At 43.5% G+C, this 14,075-nt stretch overlaps 1 protein-coding gene across 3 annotated transcripts in view; it reads left to right on the top strand.

Moving 5' to 3' along the window:
• grm8a (glutamate receptor, metabotropic 8a) overlaps positions 1–14,075 on the top strand; it is a 313,805-nt gene that overhangs the window by 267,206 nt on the left and 32,524 nt on the right. For all 3 annotated transcript variants that reach the window (XM_083758163.1, XM_083758162.1, XM_083758164.1), the window contains one exon: positions 8,561–8,700. In XM_083758163.1, the coding sequence (XP_083614289.1) occupies positions 8,561–8,700 (140 nt within the window). The remainder of the gene's footprint in view (positions 1–8,560; positions 8,701–14,075) is intronic.

Here is a 14,075-nt window from a genome sequence, read left to right as displayed (position 1 = left end):
ATTGGTGCAGAGGTAACACCGCTGGCTTACCCTAAACTGGTGCGAAAAGATACAACAATGTTTTGATTAAGAATGATTAAGTCTTGAATATACCCTGAGGGCAGCCATACTGTAGGAACGTATGTTTTTGTTTTATTTGTGTTTGGGAGAGAGGGAGAGAGAGGGGGAGAGCGCGCGCAAGAGCAGAGTATGGAAAAGAGTAGAAGATAGAAAGAAATGAGAACCAAAGGACAAAAAAAGAAAAAACTGAGAACAATATGGTGCTGGCAGGGTGACGAAAGGACATATTGATTAGTCTTAATGAAATTAAAATAAGACGAGGACAACCTTAGCATAGAGATGAAGGACAAGTTTTAATCATGGAAAACCACCACAGCACAATGGCCATAGTCCAGTCATTGCTCTAGCTGGTGTATCCATGGAGTGTATGTAATCCGGCTCAATCCCCATTAAATGGTAACCAAACCCAAGGCCACTCACATTTTGTTTGTCTCCTGCCCTGTAAAGCAAGCTAGTCACAGATAATTGGTGAAACACTACGATTTTAATGATGATTTGACATTAGCACATCATGCGTTGCAATTGACAGGTATACACGTCATCCTATGAATTAATTATGTGGGGCGCTCATGACGAGTAGACTCGTCTTAAGGCGTTTGATTTTGCTGTAGTAAAGCCTAGCTGTGTTTCATTTTTTAATGTACGCCCCTGATATGCTTCTGTGTTCCCGGAAGTAGGTCAATACCGGTGGTGTCGCTTCAAATGGGAACCGCGCCGCCTGAAAACCGTGGCATTCTGCGCAAACCACTAGATGGTGCTGTTGGCGCGGAAAGAGTTTTAATGTTTGGCATGCTTAACACACACGCCCGCACGCGCGGCACGCACATTATGGCTTACAGCTCTGTTGCTTGCAAGTAAGAACGGGGGCTCTAAGGATAACGTTTGGCAACCGCTACTGAGGTCATTCTGGCATGTTTCTACAGTACGTCGTAAGCACTGACATACCACTCCCAAGCACTGACATATACCACTCAAAAGCACTGACACACCCCGGGGTGCATACTTAGGCCTCTTTTAGACGGCGACCATCTCCATATAACACGTCAAAGTCCCGTTGCGTTCTCATTTTTTCTTACCCTTTACACGAGAACGCACACGTTATGATATAATGTGCTATTATGCTATACTGTCGCTAGGTGGCGATAACGGGCTGCCAAATAGACAGGTCACCCACGTACAAGAAGAAGACGCAAGCGGCGCAACACTGCTCTGGGCGCGCCACGGGAGGATATATATTTATTAAATAAACGCTGCTGCCGCGGCTGCCGTCTATCACAAGTCTTTTTTATTTACATCATGGTTTTACATTCAACATCGCTGATGAGCATCACTTTGTAGGCGAGGAGGGAGGCTTGTTCAGGAACTCCATTATATCATAATGATATTGCTCTGCATCAATGTAATAAACATATGCGCTGTGAGCCAACGTGAGCCATGATGTCATAAGTTTTGCGGATTCACCGTTTTGCCTGTTTATATGGAGACCATAGGAAACGGCGTTCTCAAATATTTCCACTCTGGGAGGCGGTTTCACTTCGTTGCGTTTTCACCTCCTGAGAACACGGTTCTCGTCTAAATGACAGCAGCAAACGATACTTTATTTTGACGTTTTATATGAACACCATCCTCGTGTAAATAGCACCTTAGTTTAGACTAGTCATTGGTTAGACATGCATTAATGTTAGGTTTAGGTGTGCAATGACTGGTCTAACCAATGACTAGTCTAAACCAAAAACTGTCTAAACTAAGTACTGCACCCACATACCACTCAAAAACACTGACATACCACTCAAAGGCCAAGTACAACCACCACCCCTCGGCGGCAGCAGATTAACCTTTTACTTGTCTCTTCAGAAGACATCAAAGTAGCCATCTTCAACCCTGACTCTCCTATTGATTCCCATGTCACATCAGGCACTATTTGAGTGTTTAGCTGCTGTCAAAACTTACCGCACGCACGCACGCACGCATGTACGCACGCACGCACGCACGCACGCACGCACGCACGCACAGAGACAGGCAGGGAGCGCTCTGTGTTTTCCAGTGGTGAGGCATAGAACCTAATTTTTCCTCCAAGGTCACGTCTAGCGAAGCGTGAACCTGTCAACGGGGTGTGTCGATATCTGCCTGTGCCCACGCTGATTACCCCCCCAACACACACACACACACCACATGACTGACAGGCACCGCTGCAGCACTGACATGGCTGCAGGAAATGCTGTACTGTATGTGCCAAAGAGTTATCTTAGTGAGTTCTGGTCAGCATGGCAGGTTTTTCTCAGCCTGTCAGGGAAGAGGAAGGCAGCCATGGGTATAGAAATGGATGGAAATATACAGAGAATTCTTGGGAGGAAGCCAGCAAGCAGTTGTAAGGATATACTGTAGTAGGAGGGGCTGGCTAGGAAGTGAAGGGAGAAAGTGAGAAACAAAAAGCAATGGAAGTAAGAGGGATAGGCGATGGGGAGGATAGACGGCAGTGTTGTTTTTGGCAGGCATTTTTTAGATTTAGTCAGTCTTAGTCTTTTGGAAAAATGCTTAATTAGTCTTAGTCAGTCTTAGTCATTTGAAAAAATGCTTAATTAGTCTTAGTCAGTCTTAGTCATTTCTATCCTTGATAGTTTTAGTCGACGGAAACTCCTAAGGGTTTTAGTCAGTTTTAGTCATTTTAGTAAAAGGTTTTAGTCCAGTTTGTCAAAAAATAAAAAGTCTTTAAATAAAATGTCTATAGCGTACAGGTATTAATTAGAGCTGGGACTCGATTAAAAAAATTTAATCTAATGAATCAGAGGCTTTGTAGTTAATCTCGATTAATCACATTTTAATCGCATATCATTATTTGACCCAAGAACTGTGAGAGAGCCATTTTTTTAATGGATTTTGGTATACTAGTGAATCAATGAATAGTGAATACATAAGTTTAACATTGTTTTTGTAGTAATAATATCTCAAAATTAATTTATATACAGCTTTTCTGAGTACCCAAAAATGCTTTACAAGGGGGACATGAATCAAAAACAACTTTATTAAAGGAAAAACACTAAGTAAATAAAAATAAATAGCTGGGGAAAGTAATATTGAAGGTTTGGATGGTGGGGGCATGTCTCTGAGAGTTTTGGGGAATGCATCCTACAGGGTTTGGGGGGGGGGGGCTTCAATTGGTGCAGCAAATATGTGACATGACCATAAGAAAACACCTCTGTGTTTCTTCTGTGGACATACAGTAACAGCCATAGTAGATTTTACATTTTATTTGGCCATAACCGTTTAGTTAGAAACCATGTCATCTGGTCGGGTACTTGAACTGCTACTGGGAGTTGGAATAACGTTAGCTCTGATCCATAGTGTTAGAAGGAGGAAAGTAGGCTTTCACATCTTTTTTATGTTAAAAACGAGGGGCTGCCTGCACAGCTTCCGCGGGTGTGAGTGAGGGGAAAGGATCAAATTAAGTACCATAGAACTCATGAGTCCTAACTACACTATGGACCAGAGCTACTGTTGTTGATTGACGTTAGCTTCCAGGCTAGGCTCGGTGCAACATGTTTCGCATTGAGCCGACACTGGAGGCTTGACGAGGTGCGGTGATATGTGAATTCTTTATTGAATAATTGCACACAACTGTGCTGTAATCCACGCTATCATCGGATAGCCTTTTAAATCCTATTTCCAATCCACGGGGACAAGCAAAGTGATCATAGCGGTGCCGGCTTCCCCCAGTCTGGTGGTGGTCTGAAGAGGACACGCACACAGAGTCGAAATGGGACGGTGTGTGTGTGTGTGTGTGTGTGTGTGTGTGTGAGTGTGTGTGTGTGTGTGTGTGCATGCATGCAGATGGGCGTGACCAACTAGGAAAGGAGACTGGAGAGGAGGATAGCGGCGAGTGCAGTGACATTATTGGCGGAACATTTTCATGCATTTAAAACTTTGTTCGTCAAAATCCACTAACATTTTCGTGTAGCCTCGTCTTGTCAACAATAACACACACACGTCTCGTCATCGTCATCAAACAGAGCTACGGTATTTAGCTCGTCAGCGTCAGTCTTGTCCCGAAATATTTTAGGGTCGTTCGTTTTAGTCAGTCTTAGTCCTGGAAAAAGGGGCGTTGACGTCGTCATTTACGTTATCGTCAGTCCTGACGAAAACAACACTGATAGACGGGGAAAATAATATAATGGCTTGAGGAAGGTATGTTTGACTCTTGGTTAACAGAGAGAGAGACAGAGAGAGAGAGAGAGAGAGAGAAAAGCGGAGATGGAGGGCAAAGAGAAATTAAGAAAACGGCAAACGGCAAAAAGATGAATCAGGACAGAGAGAATTGGAAAATGCTGTGCAGACATACATGTAAGTATATAGTCCAAGAGTCACTGGTCTTGTCTGTTTGACGGAAGGCATGACGGTGTGTGTGTGTGTGTGTGTGTGTGTGTGTGTGTGTGTGTGTGTGTGTGTGTGTGTGTGTGTGTGTGTGTGTGTGTGTGTGTGTGTGTGTGTGTGTGTGTGTGTGTGTGTGTGTGTGTGTGTGTGTGTGTGTGTGTGTGTGTGTGTGTGTGTGTGTGTGTGTGTGTGTGTGTGTCGTATGAAGGGAGAAGTGCTAATGGTTTCCCCGTGGTTCCCACAGGGAACTCTCTTCATTCATCACTTCTGGTGGTGGCAATCAGGAAGGCAGAGCTCGCCCTCTATCTCTCTATCGATTCCCATTCTGTAATATCTCTCTCTCTCTCACTCCTCTCTTCCTCTTTCGATTGCTCGCTGCTTCCCCTGTCTCTCCAGCTCTCCACCAACTCTCATCTCTCGTTCTCTGCACACTGCATGCACTATACTCGTCTCTGTCTCCACCACCTCTCTCTCATCTCTCCATTCTCCACCATGACTCCCATCTCTCTGTGTCTCCACCTCTCCACTACCTCTCTCTCATCTCTTCATTCTCCACCATGACTCCCATCTCTCTCTCTCTCCACCTCTCCATGACTACCTCTCTCTCATCTCTCCATTCTCCACCATGACTCCCATCTCTCTCTCTCCACCTCTCCACTACCTCTCTCTCATCTCTTCATTCTCCACCATGACTCCCATCTCTCTCTCTCTCCACCTCTCCATGACTACCTCTCTCTCATCTCTCCATTCTCCACCATGACTCCCATCTCTCTCTCTCCACCTCTCCACTACCTCTCTCTCATCTCTTCATTCTCCACCATGACTCCCATCTCTCTCTCTCTCCACTACCTCTCTCTCATCTCTCCATTCTCCACCATGACTCCCATCTCTCTCTCTCCACCTCTCCACTACCTCTCTCTCTCTCCATTCTCCACCATGACTCCCATCTCTCTCTCTCTCTCCACCTCTCCACTACCTCTCTCTCATCTCTCCATTCTCCACCATGACTCCCATCTCTCTCTCTCTCTCTCTCCACCTCTCCACTACCTCTCTCTCTCATCTCTCCATTCTCCACCATGACTCCCATCTCTCTCTCTCTCTCTCCACCTCTCCACTACCTCTCTCTCTCATCTCTCCATTCTCCACCATGACTCCCATCTCTCTCCTCTCTCTCCACCTCTCCACTACCTCTCTCTCTCTCCATTCTCCACCATGACTCCACCATGACTTCCACTTCTGGATTCATTACCTATTTAATCGATCGCCTAGCATTCAGACGGTGGCGACGAGTGCGATCAAACTTAATCAATAAACACAAAATCTTGTCTTTCTGTCCGTCCATCCGTCCACATACCTACATGTCCCTCCCTCTCATGACTTCAGGTGGTAGTGGGAGAGAGCAATGTTATTATATCTATTTATAGTATTCAATTCATCTATCTCCTATTCTTGTCTCTGTCTCTCTGTTATCATTGCCTACATTTCTTGTGGTTGTGCTAAGCGAGGGAGCCTGGCCTGCTATGCTATGCCACTTGTCAATTTCTCTCTATATCCTCCTCTTCATTACATTCTACTCCACGCTTGTATTGCTGTACCACTGTCGCTTTCTCAATACTGTATACCGGCCTATTTCAATATTTTCATACTTGTCCCAGAAGAGAGATGTTTACAGAAGTTAAGGAAAACAGAACACCTAAGACACACGACTATCTTATTCTTATTCTTAATATTTAATTCTTAATATAACCTAGCAGTTATTCTACCCAGGGGTCATCATGTTCATACACGGGACAAAAATGTCCATGCCAAGACTTGTCCTTGTCTTTGGCCACAGAAGGCAGGAGGTTCATTCATATACTCCCACTAATCGGTCCGTTTCTCATTCGCTTCAAGCTAACTCACACACAGTACGTCGCCACAGTACGTCAAGGCAGTCCATTTAACCCATTCTGACCGGGCACCCGTTTTGGTGTTAGCATCATGTTATGCTTTATCTATTGAAAAATAGCAGATCTACAAGCTCATATCGCGCCACCGAGTGGCGCGATACGAGCTTGTAGGTCTGCTATTTTTTGAAAAATCGAAGAGCGACTGACATTTTTAGAATCTGATCTCAGGTCAGAATGGGTTCATCAGACCAGTGTGTGTCCAGTCGGAAACCTCGTATGAATCTGATCTCAGGTCAGAATGGGTTAAGCAGCCACTATATTCTGCGTTCACTTTACATGCTAGCTGAGACAGTATAGTTGTTCAGATGTCGGCGTTCAAATTCCCTCCACCTCCTCAGCCTCCTCCCTGTGGCATTTAGTTCTGTAATGGGTGATACTGTGATTATATATGATTAATGGGTTGTGCTATGATACTCTATGTGGTATCTATAGTTCTGGGTGATTCTGTGATAAAGTGATTTGTGGATTGTTCTATGTGTGATATGCATCATGTATATATGGCATTGAGAGTTGTTCATTATAAATAATGCTGTCACATTATAAGTAAGGTGGGTGGAAAAACGTGGTTGTGCAGGCCTCATCATTGCAGTTCTAAAGAATAGAGAAAAGCATAAAGTGCATAATATGACTAATCATGATACTTACTTTGATGTATTACCATGTGTTGTCCTTGCTTACTGTAAATACAGTAGCTCTGCGGATCAGAGCGCCTGCTAAATGCCGAAATTGCAATTATTAAACTCTGCCGAGTTGTATTTTGAGGTCAGCCATTCTTTTAGTTTAGTTTTGAGTTTTCATAGGGGGGGCCAGATCTTTAATAGGTCAGTCCACATGAACATTGACTCCACTTGACTCCAAACGGCGAGGAGAAAGTGAAAGAAGAACTGAACTATCGCCGCAAGACCACTGACATTTAGAGCAAAGGCTGCTGAAAGAGCACTAAAACAGTGACGCGCGCCGGTGAAGCGTCCATCTTTGGTCCGGGGGGGGGGCACGGAAACGGGTCGTAGCACCGGGCACCACAAAGGGTTAATCCTCCCCTGCTCAATATAAGTTGTTTTGATGGTGTCAAATAATAGTCTTAGCCTCACGTAGCAGTTGCTAACGACCCCTGGAGGAGACGGAGCAGCCACACATAATAAATGGAGCTCCGTCTTTCTTAATGTTTTCTGACCATAAAGCAGTTGTGACATATTCCCCACTCAGAGAAAACTATGGCCCGACGTCACATAGAACAGCATTACTCCAGGCCTAGCCTCAGCACAGTATTTCACTGCCTGGTGAAATTACCTAAACAATATTCTTTCTAGCTGCTAAACAGCTCAGCAAAGTTTAGGACAAATGGAAGCTGCCCCAACCAAGATCTTCATACCTAGAGAAGCTAGGTATACGGCACAGAAATTGCCTAGAAAAACACATGAGCAGTTTTGCATCAGTCCAATGCCTGAATTAAACATGGTGGCACGCTGTCTCGCTTCATTAGGTCTGCTATTTGCTCTGCATGTGAAAATAGCAGGTGGGTGGACTGAATGCGCGCAACTAAGTGTATATCAAGCTTGACTTGTGTGAGAATATACAGTGTATAATATACTGTATATTTTTAACAAGTGTTGAATAGCTCTATATTCTGATAGTAACCGTTGATATAGACTGACAGGTCTCCCCATCTATCCAGGTCTTTAGTGAACATCATTTGTTTAACTTGTAATGCACTTTACCTGTCAGGATTCCAATTTAATCCAGACGAGAGAGAGGACAGAGAACACATACTGTACATGATAGAGGACACACAAGTTAAACTGGTAGTGATGAGCAGAAATGAGCAGGCACAATTGGAACTGCTGTATTTAACCCATTCTGACCGGGCACCCATTTTGGTGTCGGCATCATGTCGTGCTTTAGCTATTGAAAAATAGCAGATCTACAAGCTCATATCGCGCCACCGAGTGGCGCGATACGAGCTTGTAGGTCTGCTATTTTTTGAAAAATCGAAGAACGACTGACATTTTTAGAATCTGATCTCAGGACAGAATGGGTTAATCAGACCAGTGTGTGTCCGGCGGAAACCTCGTATGAATCTGATCTCAGGTCAGAATGGGTTAATGTAGAGCGAAATGCAGAAACGACACTAGTACTGTATAGAGTTGAAGTGGTTGAACATGTTTGTTTTGCATTTTTTCCAGGAAGTGCGGGTACGCCGGTGGTGTTCAACGAGAATGGAGACGCTCCAGGGAGGTACGACATCTTCCAATACCAGAGCACCGATAGGTCTACTGCAGAGTACAGAGCTATTGGGACTTGGACCAACCGATTACGCCTGAATGTGAGTGTTTTGTCAGAAATTGGCACACATGAACGAGCGAGTGCGTGTGCACGCACACACGCAAACTCTCACACACAAACACAAACAAATCCTGGTTTGCGCACAAGGACTTTTGGCAGGCACATTCACACATACATGGGGGAAATAAGTATTGAACACGTCAACTTTTTTCTCAGTACGTTTATTTCCAAAGATGCAATTGATAGGACATTTCTACCAGACATTGGTATTGACTCAAGTAATCCACACATGAAAAGAAATCACAACATTCAAGTTCATAAATTATGTGGAATTAAGTGCAATAACACAGGAAAAAAGTATGGAACACGCTAACTGAAATTAATTTAATACTTAGTAGATTGTAGATGTTTGTAATGACAGCTTCAAGACGCTTCTTGTATGAAGTAACTAATCGCCCACACTGCTCAGGTGTGATCTTTTCCCATTCCTCCACACAGATTGGTTGGTGCCTTCTGTTGAACCCTTTTCTTAGGTTCTTTCCACACATTTTCAATGGGGTTTAAGTCAGTTGACTGACTGGGCCATTCTAACACCTTGATTTTCTTTCCTCTGAAACCATTTGAGAGTCTCCTTTGCTTTGTGCTTTGGATCGTTGTCCTGCTGGAAGGTCCAGCCACGTCTCATCTTCATCATCCTGGTGGATGGCAGGAGATTCATCTCAAGAATTTCCTGATACATGGCTCCATTCATTGCTCTTTCAATTACATGAAGTCTGCCAGTACCTCGAGATGAGAAACAACCCCATGCCATGATGTTATTCGGGTGATGCACAGTGCCATTTCTCCTCCAAACATGGAGTGTAGTATGACAGCCAAAAGGTTAAATCTTGGTCTCGTCATGACCAGACAACATTCTGCCAGTATTCAGTAGGCTTGTCCAAATGCTGTTTAGCAAACTTTAAATGAGCTTCGACATGCCTTTTAGCACCCATAGAGGCCTTGGCGGTGGAGTGCATTGCCTATTGTTTTCTTTGTAACACTTCTACTCTTCTGACCATCCTTCTCACTCCCTGGTCAGAAATCTTGCGAGGAGCACCTGTACGCGGCCTGTTGATGGTGAAGTGATGCTTCAGTCAGTCAAACACTGTATTCTTTTTGTTTTTATTTTACAAAAATGTATTGATATTTATACATTCCGATAAACAATCAGATGCTAGAAATGCAAAGCAAGAAAGATGAAGAGACATGAAAACACATGAAAGGAGTGGGTGGGAAAAGCTTTGTGAGCTTGCAGATCTGCTGTTTTCTCCAAATGTTTACCTCTGAATTCCCAGCAGACTTTTTTCTATATTGCAATGCAAATGTGTTCCAAAAATAAAACAAATGATCCCGGTGCATTCTCTCATGGATATGAAGAACTGACCTTTTGGCCAGAGTATCAAGAGTGACTGATTATCTTAAACGATACAGAGCCACCTCCCCAACAATATTGCAGAGACAGTTTGTTTATTTTTGGACCACAATTCTTATATGAGATGATTCTAAGATGATGATGATTATGATGATAATAATCAATTGTATTTATATTGCACTTTACATTTGATTCAAACCTCAAAGATCACCCAATGTTATTCACTATAGATAAATTACGTCCGCGACCCAGCTGATCAATCCAATAGCATTAGCCAAACATAGCCGATCTACAAGCTTACAATGATATTCATGGCAAAGATATTTGGTGTGTAGAGTCTCCACCACTGTAGACAGTCCAAGTACAGAGACAACTCAGGTCCAGTTTATAAAGGCAATATAAGTGGTTACGTTTGTAAAATCCCACAGAATGTGAAGGGGAAGTGTCCGGCTTTCAGAAACAAAACATAGATGTTTGTTGCAAAAGTCCTGCGTCCATATGGGCTATACAAAGACTCTGTGTGCATCATAATGATGCTGAGAAACTTTTACACAAAGTCAACTTTACATTAGGTAAGGTATTTATGAAAAGGAACCTCAACGCAAATGATTCTGCAATAGGCGCTGTTGTGGAATTCTAACTTTTGAGACAATTTAAACATTTGACACCTGCAGCATTTGTTTTGATATACATGTGCAGTGAGTCAACACAGTGACAGTTCTCTCCCTGCTGGAGAAGCAAGCAGTGTTTGTACAGAATATATACTGAGTGTATTGTATGAGTAAATGTTTTCAGCAACCAGAACCACCAATCCCATGTGTCGTGTCTTCTAGAGAGAGAGAGAGAGATGATTTGGGGTGTTGATTATTTTGTGCAGAAATAATTTAAAATGTGACGTTTTGTATGCTATTCTTACTCTCGGCGTAATATTAGTCTGTTTATATTTGAGTCCAAGTTCCCAGTGACGGTAACATATATGCTTTTTTAACTGACAGTTTCTGTTCCCCTGCTGGCGTAAATCATTATCATTTATACCCGGGTTGAAAGAATTCTCAAAGAATTTGAACTGATCGCCGCTTCATCTGGAGTTTGGGATAGGATGGAGCGTGAGATCAGCCAGAGAATCAGCAGCAGCACCTGTGTTGCGTTCGCTTTACTGCTCGCTTGTGATGAAAAGGGAGACGTATCGATCTACCAGTCAAGACCTACAGTCACCTATTGTCATGTGGGTGGGTTGGGTCATGAGATTGTGGACACAAGTGGCCAATTTGAGTTCTCTCAGGAGGGTGGCTGGCATCTCCCTTTGGGATAAGGTGAGAATCTCAGTCATCTATGATGGACTTTGGGTAGAGCCATAGCTCCTTTACGTACTGTAGTGTAAAAGGACACAGCTGGGAGGAGGCCATGTGGCAAACCGTGTAGCTTTGGTGGGAATGCCTCGGGATCCCCCAGTCAGAATGGGCTAACCTACAGGGAAAGGGAAGTGAGGGGTCCCCTGGTGGAACTGCGACCCAACTTTGGATAAGCAGTTGAAGATGAATAGCTGGATGGTATTGGAGTGTGTAATGAGTGTGAACAACTGTGTGCAGTGGCTGCTTTCGCACTATTGTTGTTTATCAATGGATTCTTAACCTGTACTGTGTGCTCGGAGAGTATTGCATGTAGGCCCCAATATAATTGGCAAGACACTATGATTTTTTTTTTTAAGAAGTGATGCCAATAAGTACTTAACGTATACTATGTTAGTCCCCTTGATTGAAGGTGTAACACAATCGATTGATTGACCATTAAAATAAACGGCTCGCCCATCTGACCATGACTTAACATGGCAGCCGGCCATGGGCGCTTCCAAGAGTTTTAGTTTCCAGTTGAGACCAAATGGTGTCTATTGTGGACAATCTTAGGGCAGCAGTGGGCGCTGCAAATGGCTTACGGCTGCTTGGGTAATCAGAAAGTTCCCGGTTCGATCCCCAGCTCTGGGTCACTGTCAGAAGTGTTCTTGAGCAAGTCATTGAACTCCTAACTGCAGCCGATGAGCCTTGCATGTTTGGATGAATGTAATCCACACTGTAAAGCACAGTGGGTAAAGACACTTCATATGCGCCATTTATCTTTATTTTCTTTTACCATTTGAACCTATAAATAGACACACTAATAGGAGTCAGGGCCTTTATTTACCTCATACAGAGAGAATGAGACTTTAATTGGAGTCAGGCTATTATTAGAGATAGTAAAGAAAAGTAATTGTCTGCACACAGAATGTTGTCCGTGATTTATTTCACCTTCGCCGTCGGCCAAGTATTGTTTGTTTGCATAGAGGATGATAAAGCACACGGCAGCATTTTGCAGTGTGTGGACATTATCTTTATTTACTTTGATTATTATTATTATATTTGTGTTCCAGTACCGGTTGTATTAAGAATTGTGGGAATTCAATGTGTTTATTTTGTACGCTCTTGTTTCAATATTATTATATCATGTGATTTAGTAATGGTGAATTAAGCTTATCTTAACCCATTCTGAACGGGAACCCGTTTTGGTGTTCGCATCATGTTGTGCTTTAGCTATTGAAAAATAGCAGATCTACAAGCTCATATCGCGCCACCGAGTGGCGCGATACGAGCTTGTAGGTCTGCTATTTTTGAAAAATCGAAGAACGACTGACATTTTTAGAATCTGATCTCAGGTCAGAATGGGTTATTCAGACCAGTGGGTGTCCAGTGGAAACCTCGTATGAATCTGATCTCAGGTCAGAATGTGTTAATTCACCATTATGGGTGCAAGACCTGTGTTGTGTCATAACTCATAGGAACGAGGCCGGGGACGTTTTAGCACCACTAAGTAATATGCTTATTTAGCTACTGTAGATCTTCACAGGAGGACTGGGAACCCCTTTTGGTGTTTCTAGCATTATGTTATACTTTAGCTATTGGTGCCGCGCTACGAGCGGGTCCTTGACATGAAAATGTTTGAGAACGACTGACAAGTCTGACATAGAAACATGTGTTTCTCAGAAAACTGTCAGGATTTAGAAGACATTTGTCAAATCGTCCTCAGGTCTAAATAGGTTAAGTTACCACTGGGTGGCCGCCAAATCTTTATGGGATAGGAACAGGATAGGTTTGTTTTTCTCCGTTATAACCATGCACTTGAACCCTAACATTTGTATTATGGGCAACATTCACCAAAAATAGTCGATCTTATATGATTTTAAGCAGGAGTCATCCCGCTTACGCAGTGTTTTTAGACCTTCGTGATGCATTTGGATTGGAACTCTGCGGTGCATGACCATATGTTTAGATCCCTGGAGGAATATATACTGTACTGTATATACTGTAGGGAATTAATGCATACAGGACTGCATTCCTTTCATGTTCTTTCTTTCTTTCTTTCTTTCTTTCCTTCCGTCCAGCAAAGATAGAAGATCATGAATGTATTTTGAATCATTTAACACACAGGAAGACAGTGTAGTGATCCACTGTCATGGTATTAACCCATTCTGAACTGAGATCAGATTCATACGAGGTTTCCGCCGGACACACACTGGTCTGATGAACCCATTCTGACCTGAGATCAGATTCTAAAAATGTCACAGTCGTTCTTAGATTTTTCAAAAATAGCAGACCTACAAGCTCGTATCGCGCCACTCGGTGGCGCGATATGAGCTTGTAGATCTGCTATTTTTCAATAGCTAAAGCATAATATGATGCCAACACCAAAATGGGTGCCCGTTCAGAATGGGCTAAGGCCTGGAGCAACAGGGTGCTCATGGCGTAATGTCAGTTCCCGTGTGAAGAAGCCTTTTAGACCAAGGCTTTCCAAACATTTCAGACCGCAACCCAAAATAGTCATATTTGAACTGGGGACCCCCCACCCTGACAAGCACTTGGATTTGAACTGGGGACCCCCCACCCTGACAAGCACTTGGATTTGAACTGGGGACCCCCCACCCTGACAAGCACTTGGATTTGAACTGGGGACCCCCCACCCTGACAAGCACTTGG

This window comes from Protomyctophum parallelum, assembly GCF_964188405.1.
Source record: "Protomyctophum parallelum genome assembly, chromosome: 22".
Classification (NCBI taxonomy): domain Eukaryota; kingdom Metazoa; phylum Chordata; class Actinopteri; order Myctophiformes; family Myctophidae; genus Protomyctophum; species Protomyctophum parallelum.
Note: the sequence above shows the minus strand (reverse complement) of the source record. Positions and strands in the feature narration are given on the sequence as shown.